This window comes from Diabrotica virgifera, chromosome 4 (genome assembly GCF_917563875.1).
Source record: "Diabrotica virgifera virgifera chromosome 4, PGI_DIABVI_V3a".
Lineage (NCBI taxonomy): Eukaryota > Metazoa > Arthropoda > Insecta > Coleoptera > Chrysomelidae > Diabrotica > Diabrotica virgifera.
This window is the reverse complement of record NC_065446.1, coordinates 118,006,347-118,024,576: the sequence shown is the minus strand read 5'-3', so window position 1 is coordinate 118,024,576 and position 18,230 is coordinate 118,006,347. Positions and strand designations below refer to the sequence as shown.

The window sequence follows — 18,230 nt, the reverse complement described above, 5'->3', positions numbered from 1 at the left end:
GGCGCATAAATATTTCTTTTTTCAAAATAATTAATTATAGTGTTTTTTTCAATTTGTCAACAAAATGTAATTTGGCGTTTACAACGTTGTTCCAGCATAGCATTCAATTGTTCATGTCGTACTTTATCGAAAGCTTTATTATAGTCAATAAAATGGACATAAATATATCTCTTGATTGACGTCTAGGCACCTTTGTATTGGTATATATTAAGTGAGAAAAGAGCTTCACGCGTTCCTAGGCCTTTGCGAAACCGAAATTGTGTATCAATGATGTCTATGTCCAGTTTATGATATATTCGGTTATGGATGACTTTCAGTACCAACTTTAGTACATGGGACATCAAGCTAATGGTGCGATAATCGGCGCAAGGTTTTTCTTTTTGGGGACACAAAAAAAAGATCGACGTTAACCATTCCTTGGGAAGTACCTGAGCTATAAATTTGGTGCAAGAGTATCACTAGCACTAGAACATCAATTCTAAATACCTTCATGTAAATTTATTTTTGAGATATAGAATTACTGAGTGTTCCGATACTATTAATTGTTTTATTACCTGAAAAATTGGAAAAATAAAAAAAAATATTATAAATATTAATAATTATTTTTCCACGGTCACAATCGATATACATATATGTATGTTTCATTTTAAAATAATCTTAAACTGATTCAGGGATTATATTTTTTTAATAATTATTAATAGTAGATTAGATTGCAATCTAGTCTTTGTCTGTTCACTAGATAAAACGAGGTTTTAATATTTAATCAGTCTTATAATATTATAGTAATTTAAATATTATTTTATTTTATGTAGGTGCGCATCTACACTGAAGACGTTGTAAGCAGAAACAGCTGTCTGTAGATTGTGCATCGCCTCTGAATCGAAATGAAACATAAATTGTCTTTCACTTCACTTCTATCTTCATTCAGAGATTGTGAGTACTAAGAACCTTTTTTCGTACCTGATTCTAAACGAATGAAAGCGGAATGTGATTGCATATTGAAGAATCCTTTTCGCTTTCTATATTCGTCGCCCCATATCTTATAAATTGTAAATGGCAGAGATTTAGGATGTTAACAGAAAGGAGTCCTGATAAGGAAAGTTTCAGATTTAAATTAGTGTCTCTTATCATTTTAATAATGGATTCTGTATCTGGGACTTTCCTATCTTCTTTAAGAGATGTCGTGGCAGCGTTATCATGGTGGATTTTAATCTATTTTTAAAATTCCGCTTAAAAAGACAATTTCGTTTCGTTTTGATTCAGAGGCGAGCACGCAGCTACACTGAAGACGTTGTAAACAGAAACAGCTGTCTGTAGATTGTGCATCGCCTCTGAATCGAAATGAAACATAAATTGTCTTTCACTTCACTTCTATCTTCATTCAGAGATTGTGAGTACTAAGAACCTTTTTTCGTACCTGATTCTAAACGAATGAAAGCGGAATGTGATTGCATATTGAAGAATCCTTTTCGCTTTCTATATTCGTCGCCCCATATCTTATAAATTGTAAATGGCAGAGATTTAGGATGTTAACAGAAAGGAGTCCTGATAAGGAAAGTTTCAGATTTAAATTAGTGTCTCTTATCATTTTAATAATGGATTCTGTATCTGGGACTTTCCTATCTTCTTTAAGAGATGTCGTGGCAGCGTTATCATGGTGGATTTTAATCTATTTTTAAAATTCCGCTTAAAAAGACAATTTCGTTTCGTTTTGATTCAGAGGCGAGCACGCAGCTACACTGAAGACGTTGTAAACAGAAACAGCTGTCTGTAGATTGTGCATCGTCTCTGAATCGAAATGAAACATATAAATTTTCTTTCACTACACTTCTATCTTTACTCAGATTGTGATTACCTGCTAAGAACCTTTTTTCGTACCTTATTCTAGACAAATGAAAGCGGAAAGTGATTGCATATTGTAGAATCCTTTTCGCTTTTTATATTCGTCGTCTCTATGCCGTATAAATTGTAAAAGGCAGAGATTTAGGATGTTAACAAAAAGGCGTTCTGATAAGGAAAGTTTCAGATTTAAATAAGTGTCTATTATTATTTTAATAATGGATTCTGTATCTGGGACTTTCTTTTTTTTTTTCATTATTTTATTTCTTTTCTTTTTTTAGCAAAACCAAGTGTGATTTGTTTGAGATCTTTCTCGAACATTATCAATATGCTAATCCAAATTATATGAAGCAAGCTAAAGAAACTTTGACATGTAAGTACTTTTAATAAATTACTATGGCTCCAATGCGATGACTCCAATTACTATGTGTGTGATTATTTAATTTTAAGGGCATAGGCGCAGAATGTCCCCTGTCAAAATGTTCAATGTGTTTTAAATGTATTAATTTTTTTCGAATCCTGAGAAAACTAATAAATATTTTTGAAAATTCTAAACGAAGAATAAAAGGTTACATTATTACTCAGGGCCGAAAATCCCTGAAAACTTCTCTAATGTTTATTTTACTAAGTTACAGGGGTGAAAAAGAAAGAGAAAACTTAGTGTGTTTTTAATTGCAAATATTTTATTTAAAAGAAACTTTTTATTTATTCTAATGGACTTTCGGCACTTAGTAATAACGCAATCTTTCATTCTGCTTTTAAATTTTTCAAAGATACTTATTTGTTTTCTCGGGATTCGAAAAAAATGAATACATTTAAAAGACATTGAAAACTTTGACAGGCGACATTTTGCGCCTTTCCTTTTAAATTAATGTTTAGTCAAGGTACAAGGAGCTTCATCTTTATCATAATTAGCCCGACTTACCGAAATCTTATTCTTTGTCTTCGTCATTCAGTCCGATTCATTGACAACCAATTTGGCAGTATGTCACACCAACCGACATATTTCTTTCGACCAAGACGCAGTTGCCAGACCAGATGCCACCAGAATTCTCCGTACTTTCAAACCTCCACCAAAATATCAGTATTTCAGAAAGACGTACCCTTAAAGAACTTAATAACAACCCTGGGACCGTCATTTTTCCGAGCGACAAATGTAATTCCACAGAATACAAACGCATCCTAAACAATCCCACTACCTATCTAGAAAAAACAACCAAATCAGTCATAAATAAGTCCACTCTACCTCCAGACATCAAACAATCTCTTATACCCAGGTAAAAATCATCCCGAATTCCAAGAATATATGGCCAAAAATCCATAAGTCCCCCTATGACCCATGGTCAGTGCTTACAATTGCCCCACTCAGAAATTGCAAAACATCTCTCCTTATCCCTACAACCATTAGCCGAAAACGCCTTGACCTTTGTCAAAAATTCTTTCCATTTCATTGATCTTCTGAAAAACAGTTCTATTTCACCCTCAGATATACTAGTTATTAGTCTTGAAATTGTTTCTTTATTCACGAATATTCCTATTGATGAAACCATTTCCATCTTGGACTCTAAACATCAAATTCTCCAAGACACATTATCTCTTATAAAACACTGCATGTGTAATACACACTTTTCATTCCAAAATCATTTCTATAGTCAAATCACACACACACATGCTCGTATCAACCCCAGTCCCGGGGGACATGTGTGTTCCAATTGAAAAGTGGGATCCACCTGTCCGAAGATCAAACCGGTCATACCACGTAATGGAGTGGTAGTGATCTGACCCCCAAGCTATACCACCACCCCTCCCCACCGAAGGACATACCGAATGGGGAGGCGTACTTAACGTTACTTTGGATGCCCTGGCTAATGGGACATCCTCTGTATTACTTCATGTGGTTAAGCCACCTGATTTTAGGGTTTAGCTAGAGCTTTTCTCCCTATTATAATCAAATCAAAGGTGTCCAATAGGATCCCCCGTTTCTCCTCTAATAGATGATATCTGCATGGAACATTTCGAAACAGCAGCCATTTCCTCATCAAATCTCAAACCCACCTGCTGATTACGGTAGGTACGTTGATGACACTTTCGTCATTTGGCTCCATAGTGGAGATGGAGATACATTCGATCTCTTCCTCTCCCAGCTGAATGGAATACATTAGTATCGACGAATCCACAACCGTATTTACGAACACTCTATATCTGTACAACATTCCGATACTACTTCAGCTCGAGCTCAACATCACATTCAGACAGGTCATAAAATAGATTTCGAGAAAGCAAAAAATCATCCTCCTATCTGCTCTTAAAAATCGAACACTCTATATCTGTACAACATTCCGATACTACTTCAGCTCTAGCTCAACATCACATTCAGACAGGTCATAAAATATATTTCGAGAAAGCAAAAAAACCATCCTCCTATCTGCTCTTAAAAATCGAGAATGATCGTGAAGCCATCGAATTTGAAAAACGCCCCGACAGCTGAAATACGCGCGATGACGCTAAAAGCTAAAAAAAATTTTTATAGTTTTCGTTTTGGGCCCTGCGAGGGCTGCGAGGCCGCCTTTGGGGTCGAGGCCCCTAGGCAACTGCCTACTTTGCGGCACTGCTCGAGATCAAGATACTGGTACGTCATGAGTGAGGGGAGTAGGCCGATTGAGACCCCGTACTCGGACGGAATCATATCCCTCTTGATAATGGCTCCAAAAATTTTCAACGTGGTTCTTCTCGAGAAGTTGGTAATTTTCACGTAGTAAGTACGCTATCTTATGCTAGCTAATCTTATGTACCTAATAACCATCATTGTAGCTGATTTCCTTGATGATGCCCATGAAAATAGGCAAAATATACACTACTTCAAGAAATTAACGCACCACCTTAAACATTGGTCATTTTTTATGTTTCGAATTTCCTAAACCTGTTCTCCAATTTAAGTGATTTTTTTAATATAGTTTTGCCTAAATTGTCACCTAATACTGGGTGTACCAATCAAACTGGTTTTTTTCTCAGAGTTCACCATGTGGAATATTCTAGCATTTATAAAATACTGAAATTAAAACCCAACTATAGCCTCAGGTTTTCTTAACATTCTGTTTTTTGTTTAATTCGCTTATGTTGGTTAATAAAAAAGTTAGGTACTTTAACAACTAGCCATGTTTTTCATCAATACAGAGTGTTTCTAAATAAGTGCGACAAACTTTAAGGGGTTATTCTGCATAAAAGAATAATGACAGTTTGTTTTATAAATATATCGCCGGTCCGGAATAAGAATGACCTAACTGCAAAAAGCCAAATTTCTCAGGAGAGCAAAAAACGATTTTTAAATATTTAAAATAGGGATTAAATTTTTAAAATAGGGATAATGGCTTTTATTTTTATCCTTATTGGTTCGAATTTCATTATCTTAATTTAATCCCCCCATTTTCAACCCTTTTACAGTCGCGTCATTTTTCATCTAAAATTTTTCTGTAAAAAAACTATTTTTAAATATTTAGTATGCTATTTATTCTTACAGCGACGGCTTATATTTTCATCCCTATTGGTCCGAATTTCATTATCTTAATTTAGTCCCCCATTTTCAACCCTATTTACAGTTGCGTCACTATTTATCTGAAACACGGTCTAAAATGGTGCTTATTTCAATAACAACGCAACAACTCTGTAGTGGCTCAACAAATAGTTACAATTATGTCGCTTTTGTATCATCTATACACAGTATTTTAGAAGTTAATTACGCAATAAACAGGAATTGACAAAATTTACAGTTAGGTACTTCATTCTTATTCCGGACCGCCACCGGCGATATGTCCGCAAATGCTTTGTTTCCGAGATACGGGATGTTGAAATTTTTCTTACAAACTGACGATTTCTTTATTGTTCTAAAACCGGTTGAGATATGAAATTGAAATTTGTTAGGTTTTAAATTAAAGGGTAGTTATTGCACATTGTTTGACATACAATTAAGAATTTTATATTCTCCATTGACGCGCATACAAGTCCTATTACCCGAGATGGTGAATATAAAATTCTTAAATGTATGTAACTACCTTTTAAAACTTGCTAAATTTCATTTGCATTTATCTCAACCGGTTCATTGTCAAAATAACTGTCAAAGTCGTGCTCGTTTTTCTTAGATTTATCCAAAAAAATATGAATTTTGGCAGTTTTTTGGTATATTCCGGGCTTATTTTCAAGTGTATTGATTTACTAAAAGTTTCTGTTTTGTGTGTTATACGGGTATAACATTATTTTGTTCCCCCATGGGGGAAACACGTGTAGGGACGTCTTCGTTGACGAAAATGTCAGTAGATAATAGTGAGGACTCTCTGGACAAAAATGCTTACATGGAACCAGCAAAGAAAACCTTTAACCTGCTTTCAGATAAGTATAATATACAAAATATATGGGTTTATATTGAGAGACTTAATAATGAAGGTAGTCTGGGCAAATTGCATCCTATGTGTGTCGCAGATATTTTATTTAAGAAACTTAAACTCACTAACATTGTAGAAATCGCATAAAGTTTAGGAAAAAATCGCATAAAGGTTATGTTGAAGTCCTTATTGGAGGCAAATAATTTGGTAAATAATAAGTCACTGAAATTGGAAAACCTTAAAGCTTACATACCAAATCATTTGTTGGAAATTAAGGGCATAGTACGCGATGTAGATACGAAATTTAACGTAGATTATTTAATGGAAATTATAGAATGTTCGTCTAAAGTTACTAATATATACAGAACCAAACGTAAAATTATAAATGACAATAAAGTTGAGTTTGTCAATAAAAAAAAATGATAATAGTCACCTTTGAAGGCAACGTTTTGTCAAATTATGTTTCCTTTAATAAGTTATTTTACCCTGTAGAACAGTATATTACAAGGGTCGTTCAGTGTTATAAATGTCTTATATTTGGGCACGTATCCGGTCAGTGCAAAAGTACACAAGAACGATGTATGCAATGCAGTCAAATTAAAGAAAAAGATCACAATTGTAGTAAAGAAGTCATATTTTGTATGTGTAAGAGTAAGGAACATATTTCAATATCAAAAAAATGTCCTCAATTTGAGAAACAAAAACAAATTAAAAATATAATGGTTGGGCATAAGATGTCCTTTCTAGAGGCACGTAATTACTGTGACAAATCTTTTTCAAATTTTGTAAGCAATAATTCCTTTGAATGTTTAGCAGATAATGAAAGGAATTTTCCTACTCTGCCTTCCACTAGTAAAAATATTTCGATATCTAAACCAGTTTCTAAAAACCCAACTTCTTTTGCTTTTACTCAACCTGAAATAAATAATACTAATAAAAAAAGAAAATTTAATTCACCAAGTGCACAGACGACTGCTGAGAAACCGATGTTCCCTTTTGTTTTCGGGCCTGATAAGCCTTTACCTGTTAATACAACCGTACCAAATTATGGTAATATTGAAATTAAGATAAATGTAACAGAAATTCTTTCTACTTTTATATTGCAACTTTTACAAGGTATACAAAATTTTGATGATATACGATCAATCGATAAAAAATGAATAGTCAGTAGCATTGAACAGGTATTGGAGGGTACTGTGATTAATATTAAATAAATAATGCCCTGTCAACCTAAATTAAAAATAATACAATGGAATGCTCGTTCTGTTGTCTCAAATAAAAATAGTTTGATGCATTACTTAGTAGTCTCTTATTAGTGAAACATGGTTTAAAAAAAATGTATTATATAATTTTAATGTATATAATCTGATTCGTAATGATAGGTCAGATGGTTATGATGGAGTTGCAATACTTATAAATAAATCAATTTGTTTTACTGAACTAAAAATAGAAAATAATAAGTACAATAATGAAATACAGTTATGTGCTATAAAAATTAAATATGGAAATAGACAAATTAGATTTATATCACTGTATAGAGCACCTAAAATTAAATGCACAATAAATGATTGGATGAACATATTTTCCCAGGTACAAAAACCAGTTATAATTGGAGGTGATTTTAATGCCCATCATTCTGTTTGGGGTTCAAGTACAAATGATGAAATTGGAATACAAATGATTAAAATGGCAGATGATCTTGAATTTACAGTTTTAAATAATGAAAATCCAACTTTATTAACTCAACCTAATCAGAATTACTCAATGATTGATGTTACTCTCTGCAGTCCTGATCTTGTCAGTAAGACTGAATGGTATGTCTCTTCAGACTATCTTGGATCGAATCACTTCGTTATACATGTGGATATTTGCATTAAAGACGAAACAGAAACAATTTTACCGAAAAATAAATGGAACATCAAAAAAGCGAATTGGCCTTTATATACTTCTTTGGTAGAAAACTTTTTTAATAACAATGGTGATGTTCGAAATAATGTATCAAGCAAATATGAATATTTAATAAATAGTATAAATTATGCTGCTGAGATTGCAATACCACAGTATACAACTTTTAAGCCAAGAACTCGGAATCCGTCACCGTGGTGGAATACTGAATGTGACATGATTATTAAAAAGCGTCAATTTTCAGTCAAAGATTATAAAAAAGAACGTAATTTTGAGAACTATATAAAATGTCAATCAATTACGGCAAGTACCAAAAAACAACTAAAAAGTATTGCAAAACAAAGCTAGATGGGTCAATTGGGGAATTGGGTTTCTTCTCTCAATAAATCAATTCCATCATCAGTACTTTGGACTCAAGCTAGGAAGTTATACAGAAAATCACCAACAAAATCATAATCTTTTGACGATACTTGGATAGAAGAGTTTTTTGACAAAATAGCTCCACCAACAGCAATATCTATGTCTAATGAATCTAAGAAAATCGTTACTGACAAAAATCATTTTTTATTTCAACCGATTAGACTAACGGAACTAAGTTATACCTTAAATAATCGTCCTAGCACAAGTCCTGGATATGACCATATTAAGTACCCTATGATTAATATGCTCCCTGCAATCGCTAAAGATCTTTTATTGGAAATATTTAATGAAGTCATTTATGCAGGTACGGAAGAATTTAAAGAAGTTATAGTCATTCCAATTTTAAAACAAAACAAAGATCCGAATCTGGCAAAATCATACAGACCAATTTCACTTATGTCTTGTATTCTCACAGTTTTAGAAAGGATACTGAAAGTAAGACTTGAATGGTGGATAAATGAGAAAACACTACTTCCAAATTCTCAGTACGGCTACAGACAAGGATGTGGTACTATGGATGCCCTCGCTACTATTGTAACTCACATTCAAAATGCATATTCTCGAAATACGTATGTACCAATGTTATGTTTGGATATTGAAGGTGCATTGTGCAGTGTCAATTTAGATATGCTAAAAGACAAAATGATTCATCGATTCGAAATACCTTCTCTTCTAGCTCAAAATATTGTCAATTTCTACAAAAACAGGAAAATATATATATCAAGGTTGAAAATAATAAACTCATTGGACCACGCTTTAATAGCTCAGGTCTTCCACAGGGGTCAGTTTTAAGTCCTCTTCTATTTAATCTTTACACAGCTAATTATCATAATATTAATATCGACAATATTTTTTCATTTAATATAATACAATATGCTGATGACTTTTGTATTTATACTGAATCTAAAAAATATAATGATGGCTTAAACACATTGGAACATATCCATGAACAGTGCCGTGAGTGGTTTAAAAAAATGGTTTTGAGTTAGCAAACAACAAGTCTAACATTTGTATATTCACTAGACATAATGTACCTCAAAGAGAACAAATACAATTAAATGATGATTATACTTTCCTGTTTGTAAATCAGTAAAATATCTGGGTATGATTCTGGATACCAAATTGACCTGGAAACTGCACGTTGATTTTATGCTTGATAGATGCAGTAAAGCACTAAATTTTCTTAAATCAATTGCAAAAACTTGGTGGGGTGCAGATGTTGAAACATGTCTACTATTTTATCGTTCATATATCAGATCTGTTATAGATTATAGCTCAGTACTGTATGGATCGGCTAGTAACAATATTTTAGGTCGCATAGATGTTTTTCTAAACACAGTATTACGTTGTTGCATAGGTGCTATGAGATCTACCCCTATTGAACCACTCTATGTTGAAACAATGGAATCGCCCACTAAATTCAGAAGGAAATATCTCAGTCAAAAATTTTTTCTTAAGATCCGATGTTACAACACTTGTTTATATAAAGAAATTAGTACTTTAAATTATTTTGATTTAACAAATAAATATTGGGCTCACAAAAATTCGCCACCGTTATGTGACGCATTTCGAAATACTGCGAATAATAATACTGAACTTGCAGTTGCAAATAAAGTGGTAGATTTCGAAGATTTCTTTGAGCTACTAAATCAAGTAGATATAATACAACCCAGTTATCATGAGCACTCTTTATTAAACAATATTGTTTTAAACAACTACGTTAAAAATTACAGATGCATCCAAAAGTTCAAATGGTACTGGTTGTGCCTTTTATATTCCAGATAAATTTATAGAAAAAAATGTTTAAACTGCCTTCAAATTTCTCCATTTTTACTGCCGAGGCTGCGGCGGTATATGAGGCTTTAATTTATTTCAAGTTGGCATCCTATAATTCCGCAGTAATTTTGTCTGATTCATTATCTGTGCTTACTGCTATTCAAACACCTCAACTACCTTGTAGTACTTCTAATCCATACATTTTTTTAATAAAAAAAATCTTATTTGAAATTAATAAACACACCCCAAAAATAAAACTTATGTGGATCAAAGCACATTAAGGACTTACACATAATGAGCATGTAGATCAATTAGCTAAAAATTCCCTCATCCATGGAACAGTAACCAAATATCAGCCCTGCATTCTAGATGCTTTTGCTTGTTTAAGAGCTGAACAGATGAAGAGCTGGAAAACACACTGGGAAAGGTACTGTAACATATCAACAACACAATACAGTTTGATACAACCGATTATTCCGGAAAAACCTTGGTACAAGAATTTCACCCTCCCTCGCAAATACATATCCACCATCAGTAGAATTAGATTTGGACATGCATGTTATCCTGCACATTTATTTAAAATAAACATATTAGATTCGAATATTTGTCAAGAATGTGAGGTTAAAAGTGACTTGAACCACATATTTTTTGAATGCAAAAAGCATAAACACCCAACCAATCACCTAATTAAAAGAATTATAGACCAGAACATGCCACTCCCTGCAAATATTCTCTTTATTCTGTCACTGAATAAAAAGAAAATTTTTGACTGTTTGGTATCTTTCTTGTCGGATAGTAAAATATTATTGTAATTAGTTATAGGTACAGTGGAACCCCGATAAGTCGGCCCCCGATAACCCGGAACTCCGGCTAACCCGGACCGATTTTTATCAGACAAAAATTTCAACAATAAAGATGTATTGGTGCTACTTCGGTATGCGGTCTACGGCAGAGTTTCTAGTTTGGTATGCGGTCTACCGTCTGATATGCGATCTACGGCAGTTTAGCTGATTCGGCATGCGGTCTACGTACAAAAACAAATTAGAGAAACTATTACAAACTTTTTATTTATTATTTATATTTATACTTTACTTTACTTGTCATACTTGTGCTTTACTTCAAACTTCACGTGTTATTCTGTCTAAATCCCGAACCGAGGATTACCGGCATGTAATTTGGGTTGCCTATATAAACTTGAATCAACGAAATGGGCCTTGAGTGTTAATTTAAAACGCTGAAAAGACCGTTTAGTGATAATAAAAAGGGTGGGTTGTGATTGCGCGCAGCGGTCAAATACCTCCTGCCCTGCGGTTCTCTCACTCTAATACCCGTAAGTTGGGTTTGGACCGAAGGGTTAGGTCTTCCTCCTTTCAGGCAAAAACCGATATTTACTGCGGTTGCATGATATTTAATATTAAAATAGTATTGGATGTGGTAGAATGTAGACTCTTTGTATAATTACCAATTGAACAGTGAAGCTGTTAGTAATAATAAAATAGTAATGTTTGTAATAGTTTCTCTAATTTGTTTTTGTACGTAGACCGCATGCGGAATCAGCTAAATTGCCGTAGACCACATATTAGACGGTAGACCGCATACCGAAGTGGCACCGATGTATTGCTGTTACAAAATCTCGTGAACCTAATTCATTCATTTGGTGACGTCAATATACGAACGAAACGATTGAATTCGACATTACTGAAAATATCAGGGTGCAGATGGGACCCTGTCGCGCAATTCGCAGCAAATAAAATAGTCGTATGTTTTTGGCTTCATTTTATTTCGGTTATACATACGCATTTTCAAGGTTCACGAGGTTTTGTACCAACTCTATGTAATATAATATTTGAGAGATAATGGGTACTTGTGTAATTTGAACTACATATACCATTACAAAGACCATTAATATTCTTTTTTTAACAATGGTCTTAGTCATCACTGTTATTAAATAACATAACATCAGAGACGGTATTGTGTGTAGTAAAGTCGTATTGTTCGCTTCCAATCGTTCGTAAATCTATTCAGATTTTGTGTGCGTGTTTTTGTCTATAAGGGCAACAAAACGTAAAAATGTTGTAGTGACAATGGAAAAGAAACTAGAAGCATTAAGTAGAATTGGTAAAGGTGAATCTTGCAGCATTATATGGTGTCGGTACATCTACAGTACCGGATTGGAAGAAAAATAGAACTAAAATCGAAGATGTTTTTTTCAAAATGATAACAAAAGACAGTTTGGACAATCGGTGCAAAGCTAATAAAGCTAAGAATGAGACTCTTGACGACGCTTTGTATGTGTGGTTTTGTGTGGAATGCGAACGTGGTTTACCAGTGTCTGTGTGACAATTATAACGGAGTTTATCTGTAAGCATACCATATTTTATTAATTTTTACCATTTTCTCCGGCTAACCCGGATTTTCGATAACCCGGATAGGCCGCGGTCCCGATTAATCCGAGTTAACGGGGTTCCACTGTATTTGTAAAATATGTTTAAAAAAAATATTAAAAAAAATAAAAAAAACATGAAACAAAAAATAAATAAAAAAAATTAAAGAAAAAAATCACTAAGAGGATTTAAACCTCCGCGGGGTTGAACCGGGTTGACATCCTATCGTAGTGACAAAAAAAACAAAAAAGAAAACAAAACAAAAAAAACTAAAATAAAATACAAAAAAGAATGCATTTATTTTAATATTAACATTAATATTTTTATTTGTAAAATGTATACACTATGTGTTCTTGATAAACATTAAGTAGTATAATATATTTATATTTATTAACATAGTATGTACATTAGCTGTAATGAGTAGGTAAATAAGAAGTAAAAAATTGTAATAATATTATAATAACCAAATTTCACTAATTGGCAATATCTTTAATACATTTACTTTTGATTGAGACTGGCTGAATGACCATAGTCCACGCCAAAAAAGAAAGAAAAAAACCTCAACCGGTTTTAGAGCAATAAATAAATGATCAGTATGTATGAAAAATATCCACTCCTCGTATTTCGGAAACGAAGCATTTGCGGACATAAGTTTATAAAGCAAACTGTCATTTCTTTTTCGTGTAGAGTTACCCTTTAAAATTTGTCGCACACACTGTATTGATGCAAAGCATGGCTATTTGTTAAAGTACCTAACTTTTTTATTATCCAACATAAGCGATTGAATAAAAAAACAGAATGTTAATAAAATCTGAGGCTATATATAGTTGGCTTTTAATTTCAGTATTTTATAAATGCTAGAATGTTCCACAGGGTGTGGTGAACTTTGAGACAAAAACACATTTTGATTGGTAAATCCGGTACACAGTGAAAATTTACCTGTCTAGCAACAATATTATTACGGCGATATTGTTAAAGAATAAGACTATAAGATATTAAAAAATCGCTTAAATCGGACGACACGTTTAGGAAATTCGAGTCATCAAAAATTGCCCATTTTTAGGGTGGTGCGTTTCTTGGAGTACCTAGTGTATATTGAAATTAGTAGGTACAAAGACACTTTGTCAATATTGAGCTGTTATCCAATTATTTCCTCCTAAAATATATCTGTATCTAAAAGACACGTATCCCGAATAAAGTACGTGCCTCCTAGTGGCAGGATACGGGCAACAATATATTGGCTTATAGGGCAGTCCTTACAGTAGGGATCCTGGCCTATACAGAAAAATGCAGGCGGGTGTGGGGTAATACGCGGGTGTGGGGTAATACTGCACTTTGGTTGCATTGGTGGTGTATTGGCTAAACGTGCAGGGCAGGGTATGGCGCTGATAGAAAAGACATTCAGGTATCAAATATCCAAAAGAAAATCTTTTCAGGCCCTAAAAATGAAAAGACCTTCTCCAACGCAATAAAAACTTATACTGAAATACTATACTGAAATGATGGCATCTCCTGAGGAAAAATATTCCGGAAGTAAAATGAGCCTCCGTTCGGATCTCCGGGTGAGAACTATCTCAGGGGGAACACCATTACAGGTTAGACAAATCAGGATAGGGTCTTGGAATCTTGGTAGTATTACAGGTAAGAGTCTGGAGTTAGTGGATGCGCTCAAACGAAGAAGAGTTCAAATTGCTTGTATTCAAGAAACTAGGTGGAAAGGACAAAGGGCGAAAGAACTAGGTGAAGGATACAAATTGTGGTATGTAGGGAGTAGTAACACTAGAAATGGAGTTGGTATAATTGCTGATAGTGAAATGAAAGATAACGTAGTAGAAGTTGTAAGAACGAGTGATAGAATGATGTCAGTGAAATTTGTAATTGATAAAGAGGTATTGAATGTTGTGTGTGTATGCTCCTCAAACAGGTCTGGGTGAGAATGAAAGAAGAGCTTTCTATGACCAATTAGGAGACCTACTGAGTGATATTCCAGCAGAGGAGAAAGTTATAAGAGGAGGTGATTTCAATGCACATGTGGGCCAAGCCAAGACAGGATATGAAACAATACATGGGGGATTAGGCTTTGGAACTAGAAATTAAGCTGGAGATGACATGCTTGAATTAGCAACAGCATTGGATATGGCGATTGTTAACACATTCTTTAAAAAGAGAGAAACTCAACTTATTACCAACAAAAGTGGACAACATCAATCCCCAATAGACTACTTCATGATAAGGAAAGAAGACATACTACGTGAATGCAAGGACTGCAAGGTAATAGTTAGTGAGACAGTCAGCCAACAACATAAGCTGCTTGTTCTGGACATCGAAGTAAAAAAGCGAAACTAAACAAAAATATCGGAGAGGACCACAAAAAATCAAGTGGTGGATGCCAAAAGATGAGAAAGAAGGTCTATTCAGGGATAGAATAGTAGACAAAATATGTTGGAACATGAAAAAGGAAGCCCTAACACAATTTGGAGAAAAATGGTCAACATTATTAGAGAGACGAGAGACTGCTATTAAAATACTTGGGAAAACGTCAGGAAAAAAGTTTGAGGATAAAGAGACTTGGTGGTGGTCAAACGAAGTACAAGGAAAAATAAAAGAGAAGCGAACATTATATAAAAAGTGGCAAGAAACCAGATCCGATACAGATCTTCAAAACTATACGGTGGCGAAGAAGTAAGCGAAAGTAGCAGTAGCAAAAGCCAAAGCAGAAGCGTATTCAAGCCTATACGATCAACTTGATACCAGGGAAGGCGAAACGAAGATATATAAAATAGCCAAACAGAGAGCAAAGAAAGCAAAAGATTTTAATCAGATTAGATGTATCCGAGATGAAAATAATAAAATACTAGTTCACGAAAAGGATGTCAAAAAGAGATGGAGAAAGTACTCTGACAGCTTATTAAATTAAGAATTTGACAGACAGCCTGTAGAGTCAACGGAGACAGTAGCAGCAATGGTCACCAAAATAACAAACGAGAAAGTGGCTCAAGCGCTTCAAAAAATAAAGAAAGGAAAAGCGGTAGGACCAGATGATATTCCTGGGGAAGTATGGAGAGCATTGGGAGAGACAGGAACAAAGTGGCTAGCAGGTTTATTTAACAGGAAAGGAACATTTTGACGCCTGTCAAAGTTTTTTACGCCAAATATATTCATTTTTTTTTCGAATCCTGAGAAAACTAATAAGTATTTTTGAAAAATTTAAACGTATAATGAAAGATTACTTTATTACCGAGGGCCGAAAGTCCCTTAGAATGAATAAAAAGTTTCTTTTGAATGAGATATTTGAAATTAAAAATCACACTACATTTTCTCTTAGTTTTTCACCCCTGTAATTTATTAAAATAAACAGTATAGAAGTTTTCAGGGACTTTGAGCCCTCGGTAAAAACGTAATCTTTCATTCTGCGTTTAAATTTTTCAAAAATACTTATTAGTTTTTTCAGGATTTAAAAAAAAATAAATCCCCATTTGAATAGCATTGCAGCCGAAAATACGTACCCATCCCCTTAATAGAATTATGGAAGTTGGACAAATGCAGACGAATGGAGAAGCAGTATACTAGTACCTGTCTACAAAAGCAAGGGGGATATACAACAATGTACAAACTACAGGGTTATAAAACTGCTTAGCAACACCATGAAAATATGGGAAAGAGTAATTGATAGACGGATACGTGAAGAGACCGAAATATCCGAGAATCAGTTTGGCTTTATGCAGGGCAGATCAACAACAGATGCAATTTTCATTATAAGGCAGTTGATGTAAAAATACAGGAGTACAGAAACAAACGCTCATATGGTATTCATTGATCTTGAGAAAGCATATGATAGAGTTCCTCGAGAGATTCTGTGGTAGGCACTCAATAAGAAAGGAGTCCCTGGTGAATATGTAAAGATTGTGAGGGATATGTATGAGGGAGTAACGACTAGTGTTAGGACAGGTGTGGGAGAGACTGATAAATTCCATGTGAAAGTAGGATTGCACCAGGGCTCGGTACTTAGTCCGTATTTATTCTCATTAGTTTTGGACCAGATAACAGCGAAACTACAGAGTAACATTCCATGGTGCTTAATGTATGCTGATGATATCGTGTTAGTAGGAAATAGTGAAAGAGACTTAGAACAAAAACTGGAACAGTGGAGAGAAGCTCTGGAGGAAAAAGGTTTAAAACTTAGTAGGACAAAGACAGAGTATTTGCAATGTTCATTTAAAGATGGAGTTACTACAAATAACATGGTATCTTTGGATGGTGAACTGATTGTAAAAGCAATAGTTTTAAGTACCTGGGATCGGTATTACAGAGTAATGGAGAAATAGATGGAGATGCATGCAGTGAATTAGGGCTGGATGGATGAAGTGGAAGGAAGCGAGTGGTGTGCTGTGTGACAGGAAAATTCCAATGAAGTTGAAGGGAAAATTCTATAAAACAGCCATAAGACCGGCTATGATATACGGAACTGAATGTTGGGCAGTAAAAAAGAAAGAGGAACAACGAATGCATGTGGCGGAAATGAGAATGCTTAGATGGATGAGTGGAGTGACAAAAGAGGATAAAATTAAAAATGAGTATATTAGGGGAAGTTTAGATGTGGCACTAATTGATGCCAAAATGAGAGAGCATAGGATGAGATGGTTTGGTCATGTTCAACGTCGAGACGGTAATCACCCAATATGAAAAATTGCTGAAGTGCAGATTCCTGGAAGGAGTAGGAGAGGAAGACCAAAGAAGACGTGGGGGGAGACGATTAGGCAGGACATGTTGGTAAAGGGGATGAATATTGATATGACTCAAGATAGAATTGTATGGAGAAATGCAATTAGGGAAGCCGACCCCGCATAGGGATAAGGCAAAGAGAATGATCATAATGATTGTTTAATATGACACGTACCGTTGTATGTTTAAAAAAAAGTGTACAGATTGTCAATTATCAGTGACGTGGGTATTTACACACATACATGTATTCAAAGTAATTGAAAATTTTAATATCAAACAATAACTACAGCTTTATTAATTTATTCTTTGGTTTTAGATTGCGAGTCACATGTACCAATAGCTTCATATTTCATGGATGCAAATGATTTTGAAGAAGAGTGGGGCGCAGGTAAATATTACTATGTCTTATTCTCATTAGGGTTGTTTAAAAATAGCTTATAGTCCAGTTAGGACAGTATTTGACCTTGAATGACGAACTGCCCAAAGTTTTATTTTCAAAAATCTTGATTTAAAAGGAGAAGTGTGTTGTTGTTCAATATGTATCCGCCATTCCTATATACGATATTCCTCTTTACGATATGCGGTCCATATTTTCCGGTTAATGGGGTAAATAGTGGAAGAGAAGGGGAAGTATAATTATTGAATTATCTCGTTTATTATTAACTTTACGTGTATAAACAAATACAGAGAGAATAATACTTTATGCAATTTTGATATCTGTCATTGTTTTACTCAAATCAATACTTATTGAAAGTTTTATGTTCGATTTTGAATTACTCTTTGCTACTGATGACGTCAGCGTCTAGGG

At 34.2% G+C, this 18,230-nt stretch overlaps 1 protein-coding gene across 1 annotated transcript in view; it reads left to right on the top strand.

Moving 5' to 3' along the window:
- Positions 1–18,230, top strand: part of LOC114337502 (calcium-dependent protein kinase 6) — a 182,621-nt gene that overhangs the window by 70,060 nt on the left and 94,331 nt on the right. The window contains exons 3-4 of the mRNA XM_050648381.1: positions 2,121–2,212; positions 17,739–17,810. Coding sequence (XP_050504338.1) covers positions 2,121–2,212; positions 17,739–17,810 — 164 coding nt within the window. The remainder of the gene's footprint in view (positions 1–2,120; positions 2,213–17,738; positions 17,811–18,230) is intronic.